The 16,679-nt window shown below is 34.1% G+C and overlaps 6 protein-coding genes across 6 annotated transcripts; 4 read left to right on the top strand and 2 right to left on the bottom strand.

Moving 5' to 3' along the window:
- Positions 1-241: 241 nt before the first annotated feature.
- On the top strand, positions 242-4,026 carry BX664DRAFT_375325 (uncharacterized protein; the record flags this gene model as incomplete). Its single annotated transcript, XM_051548715.1, has 12 exons — positions 242-299; positions 404-492; positions 518-708; positions 813-958; positions 1,026-1,128; positions 1,204-1,345; positions 1,463-1,646; positions 1,734-1,829; positions 1,955-2,159; positions 2,250-2,521; positions 2,626-3,006; positions 3,114-4,026. The coding sequence occupies 12 exons, from the start codon at positions 242-244 to the stop codon at positions 4,019-4,021; spliced, it is 2,775 nt and encodes a 924-aa protein (XP_051398215.1). The 3' UTR covers positions 4,022-4,026.
- A 676-nt stretch (positions 4,027-4,702) lies between these two features.
- On the top strand, positions 4,703-5,401 carry BX664DRAFT_266218 (peptidase M48; the record flags this gene model as incomplete). The annotated part of the gene is made up of 2 exons (XM_051540894.1): positions 4,703-4,872; positions 4,960-5,401. 2 exons carry the CDS (start codon positions 4,703-4,705, stop codon positions 5,399-5,401), a joined length of 612 nt encoding a protein of 203 aa, XP_051398214.1.
- Positions 5,402-5,912: 511 nt separating this feature from the next.
- On the bottom strand, positions 5,913-8,628 carry BX664DRAFT_173003 (Catenin-beta-like protein). The gene is made up of 7 exons (XM_051539995.1): positions 8,554-8,628; positions 7,669-8,422; positions 7,314-7,572; positions 7,180-7,238; positions 6,961-7,109; positions 6,734-6,875; positions 5,913-6,651 (listed from the first exon to the last, which is right to left on the bottom strand). Exons 2-7 carry the CDS (start codon positions 8,128-8,130, stop codon positions 6,085-6,087), a joined length of 1,638 nt encoding a protein of 545 aa, XP_051398213.1. The 5' UTR covers positions 8,131-8,422; positions 8,554-8,628; the 3' UTR covers positions 5,913-6,084.
- A 182-nt stretch (positions 8,629-8,810) lies between these two features.
- Positions 8,811-10,128, top strand: BX664DRAFT_337807 (uncharacterized protein). Its single transcript, XM_051546304.1, has 4 exons — positions 8,811-8,872; positions 8,982-9,177; positions 9,249-9,341; positions 9,416-10,128. Exons 1-4 carry the CDS (start codon positions 8,833-8,835, stop codon positions 9,999-10,001), a joined length of 915 nt encoding a protein of 304 aa, XP_051398212.1. The 5' UTR covers positions 8,811-8,832; the 3' UTR covers positions 10,002-10,128.
- A 431-nt stretch (positions 10,129-10,559) lies between these two features.
- BX664DRAFT_387480 (trehalase-domain-containing protein) lies at positions 10,560-13,320 on the bottom strand (the record flags this gene model as incomplete). The annotated part of the gene is made up of 5 exons (XM_051549388.1): positions 10,560-11,104; positions 11,176-12,880; positions 12,936-12,993; positions 13,099-13,211; positions 13,317-13,320. 5 exons carry the CDS (start codon positions 13,318-13,320, stop codon positions 10,594-10,596), a joined length of 2,391 nt encoding a protein of 796 aa, XP_051398211.1. The 3' UTR covers positions 10,560-10,593.
- Positions 13,321-14,554: 1,234 nt separating this feature from the next.
- Positions 14,555-16,470, top strand: BX664DRAFT_300299 (CRAL-TRIO domain-containing protein). Its single transcript, XM_051542335.1, has 4 exons — positions 14,555-15,264; positions 15,327-15,486; positions 15,592-15,694; positions 15,769-16,470. The coding sequence occupies exons 1-4, from the start codon at positions 14,672-14,674 to the stop codon at positions 16,221-16,223; spliced, it is 1,311 nt and encodes a 436-aa protein (XP_051398210.1). The 5' UTR covers positions 14,555-14,671; the 3' UTR covers positions 16,224-16,470.
- The last annotated feature ends 209 nt before the right edge of the window (positions 16,471-16,679 follow it).

Below are 16,679 nucleotides of genomic sequence, written 5' to 3'. Positions count from 1 at the left end.
CCGTTTTGTTCAAAGAAAAGAATGTTTGGTATTTTTCATCTCTTATATATTTGACATGTCCAAAATTGGTCTCCTCTCATTCCCATTTAGGCAACATTTTTTTTTTTTTTTTTTTTTTTTTTTTTGGTATGAAAGACATTTTACATATTCGAACTTAATAACACTTTTCCCATTCATTTCTTTTTCTTATTATTTTTTTTCTTATTGGATACTATTCCTTTCAATACTTTATTGAAACATCATGTTCTCATTGAGATATCGACATAATACAACTGATATTTTAGTCAATACAACTCAAAGTAAAATAGATGTTTTGGATCATAACAAAAAGAAGGAAGATGATATACACCATCTAAAGGAAAAGAAATTATCATCTACCTCCCATCATCATAATTCATCACAGGTTATTTTACATCCCATTTATCTTATTTTCTTGTTTCTATTTGCTTTGATCATACGTCTATGGCATTCAGGTGTACCACAGTTTATCACGTAAGAAAAAAAAAAAAAAAAAAAGGTGGGGACAATGATTGATAATCATCCATCCATTCATAGTCAAAGTGAATTGATTTTAGCTCAACAAATCAATTGGACTTTAAGAAAACAATTTTATATTGGATCATCACCTCCATTGGCTACCTTGATGTATACTAGTTTAGCAAAACTGACTGGTTATCATGGTAATGAGTCCATCTTATATGCTGGCCAGTAAGTTTCCTTTTTTTTTATTATTATTATTATTTATTGAATCCTTTTCATATTTTCAATCGATTCACAATATGATGATCTTTTTTTTTTTTTTTAATACACAGAATATTGAAAGAGTTTCCATTAGCAACATTAAGATATTGGACGATGATCATCAGTGCTCTTACTATTCCAGCCATTTATACACTTATCTGTATTCTCGGTCGATCACATACAACTGCTCTTTTAACATCAAGTTTTCTGTTATTAGGTAAAAATAAAAGGATTATCCAGCATATTGAAATGAAATCAATTCATTTTTTTTTTTCATCATCAAGAGAATAGCATGGTGATCCAATCAAGATATATTTCTGAAAACCCTCTATGCATACTGTTTTGTTGCTTTGCTGGTTGTAGTTTCTTTTATTCCCAACCAACAGTGTAAGAGAATGATTTCCTCTTTTTTTATTTTTACTATATAGTCTAAACACATTCTTTCAATGGATAACAATATAGAACAAGTCGGCAATGTTTGACAGGTATATTGCTCGGTTGCGCTTTATGTACAAAATGGCAAGGTGGTACTACGATCGCTTTTTTCCTCGTTATTGCCATTTATGAATGGTGGCAAAAAATAGGTGATCCTGCTACTCCAATGGTAATCAATCATTTAGCCTTCTCTTTTTCTTTTTCTTTTTCCTTTTTTTTTTTTTTTTTAAAAAAAAACCATCACTGAATTTTTTTTCTCTTTATTTCTATGATGAATATCTCCTAGAAACAATCAATGGTATACATAGGTGTACAATGTCTAACTTTACTGATATTACCTATGATTGTTTATGTTTTATTATTTCAATGTCATTTTCAAAAAATCCCTGGTGCAGGTGATCATGATCTATTTTTAGCATCTGATCTTCGTTATTCTTTAAAGGGAAACACATTTGATCCTGTTCAACAATGTAAGATTTATATATATATATATATATATATATATTTGTGATTGTTAATACATACCACTAATATGAATCTATTTTTTTATCATCAAGCTGTTGCTTTTGGATCACATGTAGTATTAAAGCATGTTGGGACGAACAACGGCTATCTTCATTCTGACAATAAAATATTTGAATCTGGAAGTCATCGTAAGCATGTCAACATCCAAAAAAAAAAAAAAGTTATGTCGTTGAATGATGATGATTAATCAGTATTTTACTTACAAACTTTTTTTTCTTATATAATATATCAACTTCTATGATGATATATACAGAGAATCAAGTAACGGTATATCCCTACGAAGATTTAAATAATATTTGGGTGATACAAAAGGTAGATGGTAAAATATATGATGGACCTCCCGATTATCTTCGCAACAACTATGCTTTCAAGTTGGAACATTACGCATCCACTCGTAAATTACATTCTCATGATCAAAATGCACCCATCCATTCAGGTGATGGTTTCTATGAAGTAACGTAAGTATATATATATTAAAAAAAGAAGGAAAGAGAGAGAGAGAATATATCTAAGATGATCCTTATATCTGGTTTATCTATTTGGAATAGATCGTACGGCGACCCTTCTGTGGTGAATGATGGCAATGATTTATGGTGGATTCGTATCGTGGAGGATGATGATGGTTACGACACTGATAGTGATGAACCTATCCATGCATTGACAACTCGATTTCGACTTTTACATCAAAGAGGATGCTATCTCAGTAGTCACTATCAACCTTTACCTCTTGCTGATGGTGCTCAACAAGAAGTCACATGTATGGCAGGAGCTAAAAGTACTGTTTCTGCCTGGGTTTTTGAATACACTCATCATCCCGATTGTAAGTTAATATGATGAATGATTAAAAAAAAAAAAAAAAAAAAAAAAAAAAAAAAAAAGGAAAGAAAAAGAGGATTGATCAGTCTTTTTTTTTTTTTTTTCTAGTGGAGGGAGAGACACCAATGATTCAATATGAAAAACCAACCTTTTTCTCTAAATTCCAATATGTTCATCATCTAATGAAGAATTACAAAAAAGTAGTATATGATCGACTATCTTCTGTTGAAGCGGATGATGTAGAGTATGTAAATACCATGATGTATTATGATGAACTCCCTCAACCTTGGACATGGTTACGAAGATTACATGCACAATTAATATGGGATGATTTGACAGGTAGATCAGTGTATATTATACTTCATCCTCTCTTGCGTCATATTACACTAGTGACTCTTGTTCTTATTCCTATCATCGCCTTTTTCTCTTCATTATTTTCCCAACTTCAGTGGAAACGGGCTAGTATGTGTTGTCAACAGTTTTTGGCAGGTAGAGGAAAAAAAAAAAAAAAGCAATCTCTCAGTGTATTGTTATCTTGTCTGACATCTTTTTTTTTTTTTTTTTTTTTTTTTTTTTTTTTCACTGGATGATGTTAGGAAATGAGATTCAAACAGCCACCATAGCATTAGTAGGGGTGGTTTTCCATACCGCCGGAATTGGATTATGGCCAGCTCACACTATCACCCTATCAGATATGTTTCCTTGTTTGATGTATGGGACAATTGCATTTACAAGTTTACTCGAATGGCTCATAGTATCCTCAAAAAATCATCATCATTGTCGCTCAATGACTGATGTTACAAATCACCATAATAAGTTGACACTCATGAATTACATAGGAAAAACAAATTATCTATGGATGATGATGATGATGATTTTAATTCTTCTTCATGTCGGGCAGTTCCTTTCCTGGTCATCATTCATGGACGGATCATCCGCTTGGACAAGTACCCAATGTAAAATGTATGATATTAAAGGGATGGATTGTGATAAATATCCTCTTCTACCAACCCCATCTACCAGATCCTTGACAGAATTGATCCATAAGAAAAAACTCACGGACGATGATGATGATGATGATGATGTTGAAAAAAAGAATGATATGATAGAAAGTCGATTCATCATGATGCCTGGTTCAGTACTTCGGTATGATTTTGATCGTGGACAAGAAATCAAGGCAGAGATGGATATTGCAAGCAAACGTGAATCTGCCTACATAGAAGCCATGGCCAATTTGACTTTACCTTCTTTTCGATATATGCGCCCGATGTACACACCAGGCCCTAATTTGGAAGACATTACTTCTTTAAGACATTATGTGTATCTTCGTATCATGAAAGATGAAGGATATGATGATGATGATGTGAATCAAGCGTATCGACAACCACATCGAAAATTAAAAGGAAAAGGGAAGAAAAAGAAGAACAAGAAAGGCAAAAAAGTAAAAGGGAAACCAAAAGCCAAAGGGAAAATGAAAAAGAACCCTCGTCAATTTATAAAATAGTCTCTATCCAATGATCATCTATCAATATAATAAACCATTTCTTCTTTTACATTCAATATCTTTAAAAAAATAAAACTATTACTCTGATTCGCTTGAATGTTGTCTACTCTTTTTTTTTTTTTTCTTTTCCCTCCCTCCAGATCCATCCCGGCGCTATTTTAAAAAAGAAAGAATAAAACTGCAAGGGCTGATCACATTTTCTTTTCTTTTCTTTTCTTTTCTTCTCTTTTTTTTTTTTTTTCCTCAACATTATCACCTCTTACAAACATGAATCTCTTTTTTTTACGACGATCCATATATTCTTCAAGCAAACGCTCATCATGGACAACACCACTAGTATATACTCGTCAATTTGCTTCTTATCCACGACCACCTGTACAATATCGACCTCCAACACCGCCAACAACAACTCCAGGTTCAAGGTACTCTAACAACTATCGACGATTCAGAAGTAATCAAGGTCCGTTTTATACTTCATTACGATTCTGGATTACAATGGGTACAGGCACAGTGTTATTTGGTGGTTATTATATCACTCATTTAGAAAAGGTTCCGATCAGTGGTAGAACTCGGTTCATGCATGTCACACCAAAGCAAGAAGAAGGTAATTTCCTTTAGTACAATATCAATGAAAAAGAAAAAATAGACTCACTCAACATTTGTTCTATCATTGTAATAGCTATGGCACGGGAAGCCTATTCAGGAGTCATGGCTCAGTTTGGTCACCGTATACTTCCTAGACACCATCCTTATACTCAATTCGTCAGTCGTGTAGCCAAACGGTTAATCCGTGTTTCTGGTATGGATAATGTTGCTTGGGAATTCTATGTCATTGACTCTCCTGAACAAAAGTAAGTTGAAAATAAATCAAAAGATAATGAAGTACCAAAAGGGAAAAGGAAAAAACTCAAAAGTATCTTTTTTTTCTTCTTATGTAGTGCCTTTGTATTACCTGGCGGTAAGGTGTTTGTATTCACTGGTATACTTCCTGTAGTAGAGAATGAAGATGGTATGGCGGCAGTTCTAGGACATGAAATCTCTCATCAAGTAGCTCGACATAGTTCAGAACGCTTCAGTTTTGAAAAGGTACTCCTGGCGATACAATTTGGTCTATTATTCTTTGGTATTGATCCTCGACTCTTCTTCAACCATTTGACCATGAACCTAATGATGTTGAAACCATTCTCTAGAAAATGTGAAAGAGAAGCTGATACTATGGGATTGGAATTGATGGCTCAGGCATGTTTTGATCCTACACAAGCTGTCAATGTCTGGCGTCGAATGGAAGCTTCCGGTACTGCTCGTGGAATCCCTGAGTTTGCAAGTACTCATCCAAGTCATAAAAACCGTATTTCCTATTTACAAGAAAAGGTTAGATAATAATATATAAAAGTTATGTCGAAAACATTCAGCTTACCATGTCAATTCTAACTCTTTTGTATAGATGCCATTTGCCCTTCAGAAGCGTGCTGAAAGTGATTGCTCTTCAGAAATGAAACAATTTGCTGATATGTTTAGACAAGTGTGGGCTCAATGATGATTTATTCCATTGGATAGACTAGTGTATCATAGAATAGTTATTATTATTTAACTGAATTTTTGAAAAAAAGATTCTTGTTTTATTTGTATGATTATTGACAATAAATAAACGATGACTCATTTATTGTGTAGAAGACTGATTTTGTTTTTATGAATGCGAAAAAGGATATTAGCTTCCTTTTTTTTTTTTTTTTTTTTTTTTTTTGTTGTTGTTGTTGTCAATTGATGGTAATATAGTAGTATGATGATTCAGAGATGATTGCATGATGTTGGATGGTTCAATTATGATAGATAATGGTTTATACAAAAATAATCACGGTGATACATAATATTCTTTTTAATGACGATTACATAAAATATATATATAAAAGAAATGTTCTTTATTGTATTGTTTGTAAATTATTGTCTAGATTCAATAATAATACTAAACTAATATCAACTTGTAAAAGATATCCAAAGTCTATGTACATAATTCCATTCTTGAATGAATCTTGCTCATCCTATTCAAAGCCAAGGTTTTACTGTTAATCCATATGATTGCTGTCATTTTGTTGTTGTTGTTGTTGTGGTTGTTGTGAAGGATTCGTTGTTGCCCCCATCGCTACCTTGCGCAGGTGAACAAAGTCAGCCAATACAGCGGTTTCTTCTTCAATAACATCCATGATACTTGAACGGTCTAATCCTTGACGTCCCAATAAAAGATCTACCTTGGCACCCACACCTTTGTTTTCCGCATATAAAGCTCCCAAAACAAGGCATACTCGTTGCAAGACAAAGAGACCAGCATCCAGTCGTCGTAAATAGAATTCTTCTTCCATCAATTCATCCAGTTCGTCTTCTTGTTCCAGTTGTTCAATATCACGTTGAATTGCTTTGCGTACTTGTTGATCCCGTTCTTCGTAATATTGTTTCATCTCTACTAACCTATCCACCTTTTCATAATCATCCTCTGTGAATTTGTTTAGCAATCGCAATCGTTGTATATCGTCACATGATAAATGTCGCAGCATGGATAATATAATACATAAAATATGTTCCTCATCCTCCGATTCGACAAATGATTTGTGGATCTTTTTCAATTTTTTGTTACCCTATACAGAAAAAAAAAGCAAGTCAATATGAGAAAACGTCGGTCATCTATGCATAAAAAAAAAAAAAAAAAAGGAATATTACCTTGCCCATAAACAATGGGAAGAGTGCTTTCAGTCCCATAGCATCTACAAATCGGGTACAGTTGGCATGTGCAGCATCATCACTACCAGACAAAGCATAATTCAGGACCTTGACAGCTCGAATCCTTGCCAAAGTCTTTTCCCTATAAAATATAACAAATTTAAAAACCATTAACTTTTTTTTTTTTTTTTTTTGAAATACATCACTTCTAAAACCAAATAACTTACTTCAACATGATCAGCATCAATTCAATTCCTTCCCCTTCTAGGAATAATGTTTTGGCTTTTTCTTCATTCAAAAGAGAAATCATTGCATTGAAAAAATTTTCCAACATTTCTGTTTCATCTTCTTCTTTGGGATCCTTGCGTTTGTATACCTAAATGACAAGAATATATTCATAAAATTAGATATATAGAACAGAAAAAAAGAGATATAATGTCACTTACCGAAGAAACACGCAATAAAATATCCACAGCATCCAATTCACAGAATTTCATTCGTACATCTAGAACAAAGAGAAAGAATCAAAAATAAAATGAGTTAAAAAAAAAAAAGATGATGATCTATCCTGGTTTTGTACCATGATCTTTTTGGAGTAGAATAGAGATGAGTTCACTTGCATATCCACGGTTGGAATCAAATTCCTTTGATTGTATTCGCTTCAATAACCATGGCACCAATTGAGTCTGTAATGTAATGCGTTTAGCCAATTCAGGATCCAAAGAAAGTAGATTTTCAAAAATGCTCAGTATCTTGAATACGCCTTGTCGATCGCCTTCTTCATTTTCATCCAATCGATCCAAGTTCTGTACTAGTAATTCCAATAATTCATTTTCCAACTATATTAACATAGTTAAAAAAAAAACAGATAGAATAATATAATCCTATTGAGTGTCTCTTATTCAAATAATAGGTTTTCTTTATATAACACATACCAAAGAATCCATCAAAACCTTGATACCATTAGTAGCAGCTTCTGATCGTTCTTCCTGTTCATCATCTGCATCTTCATTCCCTCCAGCAACAATGCCAACATCTTCATCCAACCATTCACTGATCAAATCAATTGCATCAATAGTAATATCAGTGTTTTCATGACTGAGGAGAGACATTAAGGATGGTACACTATTTAACTTGACTAATTCGGGATATAGATGGGGAGCTTGTGTCAGGACCAGTAGATTTTTGATTTCTTCATCGAGATCAGCTTCGGATTCCATAAACTTTTTTGGTTCATTGCTATATCTCATTCGTAATTCTTGATTCTTGTTGATGGCCTTTTCAAACTTCAAAATCATCCGTTTTACAGAGGTCACATTGATTCCATCGTCCTTTAAAAAAAAAATCAGTGTCAATTTTTCCAAATTATGATGTATGTTGTACCTGTTCATCGTCATCGAATTGATCCACTAATTCCAAAAGTTTGCTTTGTTCATCTGTTAAACCACCACCAAAAAATCGTCCTTCTTCATCATTATCATTCCAAATAAATTGATCATCGGCTTCTGCTTTGAATTCACTGTCATCAATGCTATCGTCTACATCAACCGCGCGTCTTTTTCCCTTTGAATCACTGTATCCTTCAAACTTGTCGTTTTGAATTTGATTAGATTGATACTTGTCCAAAAAATCAACATCGGGTGTAGCTGGCATTTTTCTCTTGTTACGACCGCTAGGGATCGCAGGGATCTATCATAACAAAATAGAAAGAGAAAATAATGTTAAATAAACATGAATTGAAGTAAGACTTCTCTTCCTTCCTTTTCCGTCCTTTCTTTTGATAATATTGTTTAACATATAATATTTGGTTATTCCATTACCTTGAAGATGTCATCAATATTCATGGTATAAGTAAACACAAAAAAAAAAGAAAGAGAGCTAGAGGCAAAAAAAAAAAAAAAGAAGAAACTGTCCAGTTATGATAGAGCAAAAGAAAAAAGAGTGTATCTGGATCATTCAAATGCCGCCAGCGTTTTTATTATTGGATAACGTAGTTGTGACTTTTCCTACCGCAGGCATATATTCTTTCCCTTTTTTGAAAACTTTTTTTTTTCTTTCTTTCTTTTTCAATTGATATCTTTTATATATTTATATTTGATATGTATAACGGTATTGGATTAACAACTCCTCGTGGTTCAGGTAATATATATATATATATATATATATATTTCATTTATGTGTATAGATATACTTTCTTGATAAAAGATCAGTATGTTAACCTATAATACTTTCTTTACTTTTTATATAGGTACAAATGGTTATGTTGTGCGCAACTTATCTCATGTGAAACCTCCACCTATTCAAAAACAACAACGAAGGGATGAAGATATTCGAGGCCCTCCTCCTACTGCCAAACAACCTAACAAAGAACTCTTACTTCATGACTTGAAACGAAAGATAGAAGTGGAATGTATGGAACTACGTTTAAAACTAGAAGATGATGGGTAAGTGTAATTGCTTTTTCAAAATATTAGAGCCCAACTTAACTTCTTTTTTTATATATATTTTCTAATAGTCTCAATGATGATGAGATTGATACCAAAGTGGATGAACATCGACAATCTTTAATGGAACGTTTGGATCAAATGAAACCTCGAGAAGCTAAAAGGTAAATAATCACAAAAAAAAAAAAAAAAAAAACTCATTCATCATCTCATATATAAATGTATTTTTAAAATATAGTTTACAAGAACATGAAACCCATTTATTACAAGCTGCCAAAAATGAAGAAAATATCAAGTTTGCGAAAGCATTTGGAATACGACAGGAAGATCATGTAGAAGGGCAAGCATTTGATCGGGAATTACAAGAGCAAAGGAAACAAGAACGCATTGAAAAACGGCAACGTGATTTGGAAGAAAAGATGGAACGATACGAACGACGTGAAAGGGAAGCTCGCCGTAGTGACAGAAGACGAAAGGAAGATGACAGATATTATCGAAGAAGTGACGATCGACGACGACGACGACGACGGTCACCTACTCCTTCTTCTGACAGTGCCAGTAGCCGTACTGATACTGATAGCAACAGTGATTCAGATGACGATAAGCATCGACGTCGACGAACAACAACAACGAAACGTAGAAGAAGTGTCTCAGTATCATCATCAGCATCATCAGCATCATCAGCATCATCGGGTTCATCGGCAAGTGACAGTGATCGTGGCAAAAGATCTTCAAGACGAAGACGCTCTCCAAGCTATTCATCCTCCTCTTCAGGCTCTGCTAGTGAAAGTGATGATGGTCGTAAAAGACGACGACGATCTTAGTTAGATATATATATGTTTATTAGTTGGATCGCCTCCCTTCTCTCTCTCACTTAGTTTAGTCTAATTTCTTTTTTATTATCCTGTTTTATTATGATTTTGAAATAAAGTATTTATTGAATATCCCCTCTTTTCGGCTTTGTTTCTATTTTATAAAAGGTTGTTCTACCATGGATGGACTCCAATTTATTCAATATGTTCATCTCTTATCCAAGATCTTTCGTCATGAAGTAGTTGTGGATGTGATCTGCATCTTCTATGACAATTTTCCTATTATACAGTATTCCTTTTTTTTTTTTTTTTTTGTGTTCTATGTCTCATGAGAAGAAAGAAACGCCATCTTTTTGTTAAAATAAGCAGCTATCATAATTTCTATATCAAAGTAATCAAATATCACGGGATGTCATTCAATATTATCAAACGTTTCTTTTTCTACCCGCACGATTAAAAGATATCATCCATCACATCATCCTTCATCACATCATCCACCATCACCCATTACCATCCCATTCACCTCATTCATCTCCATACTATCAAAAAAGAAAAAAAAAAAAGTGTATATAGATTGAGTATAAAATGGATTTTATTTTTATTTTCATGGGGCTAAAAGTTGTAGATCCAAATTTTCTTGACTTGGACTAATATGAGGTTGACTGTAATCTACATCTAAAAACTGAGGTTCTGGCGACAAAGAATGAGCATACTGATGATCATCGACGGCTTCAGCATATATCTTGGTAGTGGCGGCTTCAGTGGCATCGGGATCATGACTATGAGCAAAGTGTCGAGCAGCAATAGTAGAGGCACGACGACGCATATCGGCTTGTACTTGTACATCAGGAGATCTATTTTCTTGTTCGTATTGTAAAGACTTGGCAAAGAGATCATCCGGATCGGTTAATGTACCTAGAGCACGCACTAAACTGGTTTTCAAGTAAAGAAGACCCACTTCATAACTGGAGTTCATCCATCCAAAACCTTCACGAGGAACATACTTGAAATCAGTACCTTGATTACCATATTCCACTTCCACCTTATGTGACATGGCTACTACATCAAACTTTTCTGGTACCACTCCATTGAATTCCACAAATGCCTTGGTGATCCTATTCAAATCAATCATTGTATGAAATGTTCAGGAAAAAAAATTAATCATTTTCTAATTTTTTTTTCTTACGTGTAAAGCCAACGGTAAGCCAATCGTTCAGAAATGCTCTTCATACCATATTTTTCGAATCCTTCCCAAGCCAGAATTTGATGAGGAGCCCAACCAAATGGAAAATCCCATTGTCGATTTGGCCTTGATAGTGAGATCTTGCCACGTGAATTTTCAGTACCAGAAACTAATCCACCTTTTGTTTCAAACTTGAATAGAGAGTTGGTCGCCAATGCATCTGCTTGATCTGCACTTGCACATCCTGCCCACAAAGCCCAAAATGCAGTAGCACTTTCGTATGTCGTTTGTTTTTCCTTGACGGTGTCATAATCATAATACAGGCTATTTTCGGCATTCCATAGATATGTATTGATTCTTTCTTTCCGTTGTCTCGCACGATCGTACCATATATTGCTTGTCTGTCGTTCACCAGTATCCATATCCACAAGTTCACCATCAAGAATATTGTCAATAGCAGTTGCCAAATCCACTTCATAACGATACAAGAGAGAATTCAAATCGATGGTGGCCAAGTTTGCACAAACACCTTCAAATCTATAAGTAGTGTCATGACCAGATTCTCGTACGGCTCTGTCGTGTAAAAAATATTCATCCAGTTCGGGTTCCCTGATTTTACCTTGTGTGTAGAGATAATCGTATTCAGGAATAGGAAGGCCCAAAGGTTTTGAGTATCTTTCAATAATATGATCAAAGTGAGAAGCTTCTGTTTCAGGAGGAATACCAAGACCATCAGGTCGATACCGAGATAACATTGTCTTGGGATCTAAGCGTGGGGATGACATCCAAACTTGATGATATTCCTTGATGGCTGATTGCAGTATAGACCGTAACCATTCCTTGTTTTCTTTTTCCTTGCCCGGATAGATAGTGTCCATCTTGTCATAAATTCGTAGTGCCATATCAGTCAAAAAGGGAGGTTGAGAGCGACAGAGATAATATGATCGATTAGCATTCAAGATTTTCCCATAATGTTTGATTTCAAAGGCAAAATTATCCGTCATACTTTTCGCCATAGCTACACGATTATCAGCCAATAAGCCCAGTACTTCAAAGTAAGAGTCCCATCCATACATTTCATTGAATCGTCCACCAGGTACTACAAAAGGACATCCTTTGAGCTGTCCATCATCACCTTCCACCATGTTTAGGGCTAATATACCAGGACGTGTGTTGATATCACGAACATATTCGGCTGTGATATTCTTGGGTAAGAATTCTACTTGGAGATCATGTAAATGAGGCCTTGTTCTTGCAGTTTCTTTGTAATAGTCGTACATCCGTTGCTCACCATAGGGAATATAAATCCTAGGTCGGTTTTCACCTGTACGGTCCTTTGTATCAGCGCATATTGTATTCAGACCATCAGCATCGATACAACGGGTCAATCCATCCCAAAAGGTATGACGAATCATTCTTGATAATCGATTAACAGGGTTTTCACAAAGTCGATCTTCATCCAAAACAATGTACTTGCGTCCATAATCGTCAGCCAGTGCAAGTTCTTGTAATAAGTTAGAGAGCATATAATTGCCACGAATGCCAATTTTACGGAAACCACCTGAATCAGCTGTACCTAGAGCCAAGGTCTTCGGTCCAATATCATTTACCGTTATTTGGAAATCATTGTCGGTATCTTCACGTTCCAAAAGGAGTTTTCTAGTGTCTTCAACATTGATAAGGAATTTGCGTGCTTTGCCTTTATCCTCTATAAAATAATTAAAGTTAGTTCATTATAAACTTTTATATATAAATATATTTACCATGAGATGCACGACGAAGAACAGTTTCTATTTCATATTTTGAGCCTATTTCTGGACGCTAGATAATTGAGAGGAAAGAAAGAAAGAAAAGAAGAAAAAGGAAAAAAAAATCAATTGATTTCGATGATGCAGGTGGACTTTTAAAAAAAAAATGAGCTATTACCGTATAAGCCCTCGTACGATTCCTTGCTGCATTATCACCTGTAGTATAGTATTGAGCTGCCGATACATATGCAGCATTGTCATCTTTACTAGATGGCTCCATAATTTGAATAGCTGATATATTTTGTTTGGATAAAGAAGAGAGAAAAAAAATTAAAACAAAAAAATGAGTAAAGAAAAAAAAAATGGTCTCATTCGGTTTTAGAAATGTCATCATACCCATGACTTAACAACAAATCAACGTTGATATCTGTATTCAATAGTTTACATTTAGTATCAATCCATTCATGCTAATACTTGGTTGCAAAATTTTGAAACATAGGCAATGAATCTAATGATAACAAAACTTTGACATCTCACGTCACGAGTGCTACTGGGTATGAATTGCTCCACATTTTTTCCAACTGTCAGCCTTAAAAGTACATATATAGAAATCAGTAATCATTCCGCAATTTACAGTTTTTTTTTTTTTTTTTTTTTTTTTTTTGGTTGGGGATATACGATGGGCATGGACCACTTTTGTAATCATACTAGCTTTCACATGATATGATTTCAACCCAGTGTATTCAATTGTCTTGTTGTCTGTGTGTTTATTTGTATATGTGATCTTCCATCATGATGATTTTGTTTTTCAATGATCATCATCCATTCCAAAAGAACCTTTTTCCTTCATTTAGAATTCTATTGTAAAAGAGAATTAATGATGATATATACTCCTTACTCAGTAACCCCCCAAAACTGACAAAAGACAAGTTAGTACCACGTGATTTCAGTTCAAGCAAAAAAAAAAAAATCTGTATTGTCTTCAGGCACGAGTGGGGTAATAAAAAACTAAAATGTTACTAACAAGACGTCGTTGATAATGATGATCATATTCAACTATTACTGAATTTATTGTTGCCAAACAAAAAAGAATATAAAAGGTTTAATATTTTCTAATGGTATATTTTTGTTTTGTTTTGTATTGATGATCTTGACATTCAATTGGAAGGACAAAAAAAAAAAAAAGGGTTATGCTATTAATGATAACTCTTGTGAAAAAAATCATGAAATTCTCACCATCCAAGAAATTGTTCTTTGCCCTCGTTTTCACAATTTCTATTTGGGCAGCAAAACACTCTTTTGTGTAATGAACCTCTCAACTTTGCGGAAATCTAATATTTTACTCCAAAAAAGAAAAAAGAAGAATGATCCATTTCAATATTGTTGTCAAAAGTATCAAATGAATATAAATCACATAAATCAATTAAATAATGAGATTTTTAAAATGATGATTGTTGGAATAGTAAATAGACTGATTAAAAGTTTGTTTCATACAAGTGTGATAGATTTTTGATTGTAATACGGAAGAAACCTTATATCTTTAGTTTGGGGGGAGTTATAAAAATAAAAAAGAAAGAGAGGGGGGAGGTTGGAGAAGAAGGACTAGTTTCTTGTGATCCTTTTTCCTTCTCAAATTTATTTCAAAAGCAGCAAGCCCATATAAAAATTGATATTTTCTTTTTTCCATTTCTTTTTTTTTTCTCTTATTTCTTTTCTTTATTTATACCAAAACAGAACTATACTTATATAATATGACTGCTGCTACAACAAACGGTGCTGCTCCTTTACCAGGACGTGTTGATACTTTGACTGACAAAGAAAACGAAGGATTGAAGAAAACTTGGCTCCGATTGATTGAAGTTTTTCAACAAAAAGGTGTTGAATGGGTACCTCCTGTTAAAGTAGAAGAAGTAAAGGAAGTTAAAAAGTCTCGTTGGGGTTTTGGTGGCAAGAAAGAATCTACTGAAAACAAAGATCTTTTCCTTGGCGCCACTGCTAATCCTGAATGGTTATCTCTTCCTCTTGAAAAGGCTCTTCCTCTTATTCCTGGTGAAGCTCTCGGTATTACATTTTGGAATATGGTTGCTGGCGACAATCCAGATGCTGTGGTACTTCGTTTCTTGCGTGCTAGAAAGTGGGACTTGGATGCTGGTTTCAACATGTTAATGAACTGTCTCCGATGGCGTATTGTTATGCGTGTTGACGATATTACTGCTCTTGGTGAAACTGGTATTCGTAATGAACTTGAAACTCTCAAGCCTGGTATGGGTGAATCTTTTATTAAAAACTTACACAGCAACAAGTCTGTCTTGGGTGGTCCTGATAAAGAAGGTCGTGGTATTTCGTAAGTATCTAATATACATTTATATAATATTTTATAACCTTCTTTATTTATTTGTATCATAGTTACATCAACGTTCGTTTCCACAAAAAGGAAGACCAAGACTTTGAAGTCATCAAACTTATGACTCTTTATGTGATGGAAACCTCTCGTATGATTGTTCATCAACCTGTGGAATCTTCTTGTATTGTCTTCAACTTGGAAGGATTCACTCTTGCAAACATGGTAAAGTGGAAAGGAATGAAAAATAAAAGAGTGGTCAATATCATGATAATGATGTATATATAAATATATTGACATCATTTTCCTTCTCTATTCTTATTTATATAGGATTTCGAATTCGTCAAATTCTTACTCAACTGTTTCGAAGCTTATTATCCAGAAACTTTAGGTTCTTGTTTGATTCACAAGGCTCCTTGGGTATTCTCTACTGGTAAGGAAGATATATAAAAAGGAAAATGAAAGAAAATTAGGTTGACAAGAATTAATACTTTATATTGGAATTAGTGTGGACCATGATCACTCCTCTTTTGGATCCTGTTGTTGCTAGCAAGATTCACTTTACTAAAAACTTGGATGAATTGGCTGGTTTTGTTGATATGAATGTGTTACCACCCTTCCTCACTGGTACTGAAGAAATCAAGGTAAATAATGATAAATTCCCTTGCCCTCCTGCTGGCACATTGGATCGAAAGAAGACTCCTGAATATCAAGATTATGAAGACATGATCCGTGAATATCTTCATGAAACCCACGCCTGGGCAAAGACTGATCTCCCTGCTAAGGATACCAAGCGCAAACAACAAGCTCTTCATTACCGTCATGCAAGCATCAAAGCTGCAAACTATCTCCGTGCTCGTACCTCTTATCATGATGAGGGTTTGGCCGATCTTGAAAATGGTCGTTTACTTCTCAAGTTTTGTGGTAGAGTCCCTACTATTGATATTACTGATTGTGTTTAATTAGTTTCCACATCCCCGTTTTCCTGTCCTCTTTTATACATACATATATTCATCCTTTTTTATATATTACCTCTTTTTTTTTTTTTTTTACTTTCACCTTTTTTTCAGTGTATTCCCTTTATTATTTGTGATACAAAATTTGTAGATCGTCATTCGTATACTATTCAATAAAACTTGATCATTTTGTATAAAAAAAAATGTAGTCTTGTTATTATTTTGTACTGTGTGTGCGTGTTTGTGTATGAGGATGTGTAACAATGCGACTTTTGAAGAATTTGTACCTGGATCCAGAAAAAGAAGATTCACCAATCAGCTCGACTCAGTTTTATCTCCGTCACGGAATTCATCGTACAGAAAGTGATGATTTTAGTTGATAGATTGATCACTTTGTGACAGATGTGTATAGTCATCATGAATAAAAGATAAAGTGGATTCAGAAAAAAAAAAAACTATATC

This window comes from Halteromyces radiatus (assembly GCF_025201355.1).
Source record: "Halteromyces radiatus strain CBS 162.75 chromosome Unknown BX664scaffold_6, whole genome shotgun sequence".
Taxonomy (NCBI): Eukaryota; Fungi; Mucoromycota; class Mucoromycetes; order Mucorales; family Cunninghamellaceae; genus Halteromyces; species Halteromyces radiatus.
Note: the sequence above shows the minus strand (reverse complement) of the source record. Positions and strands in the feature narration are given on the sequence as shown.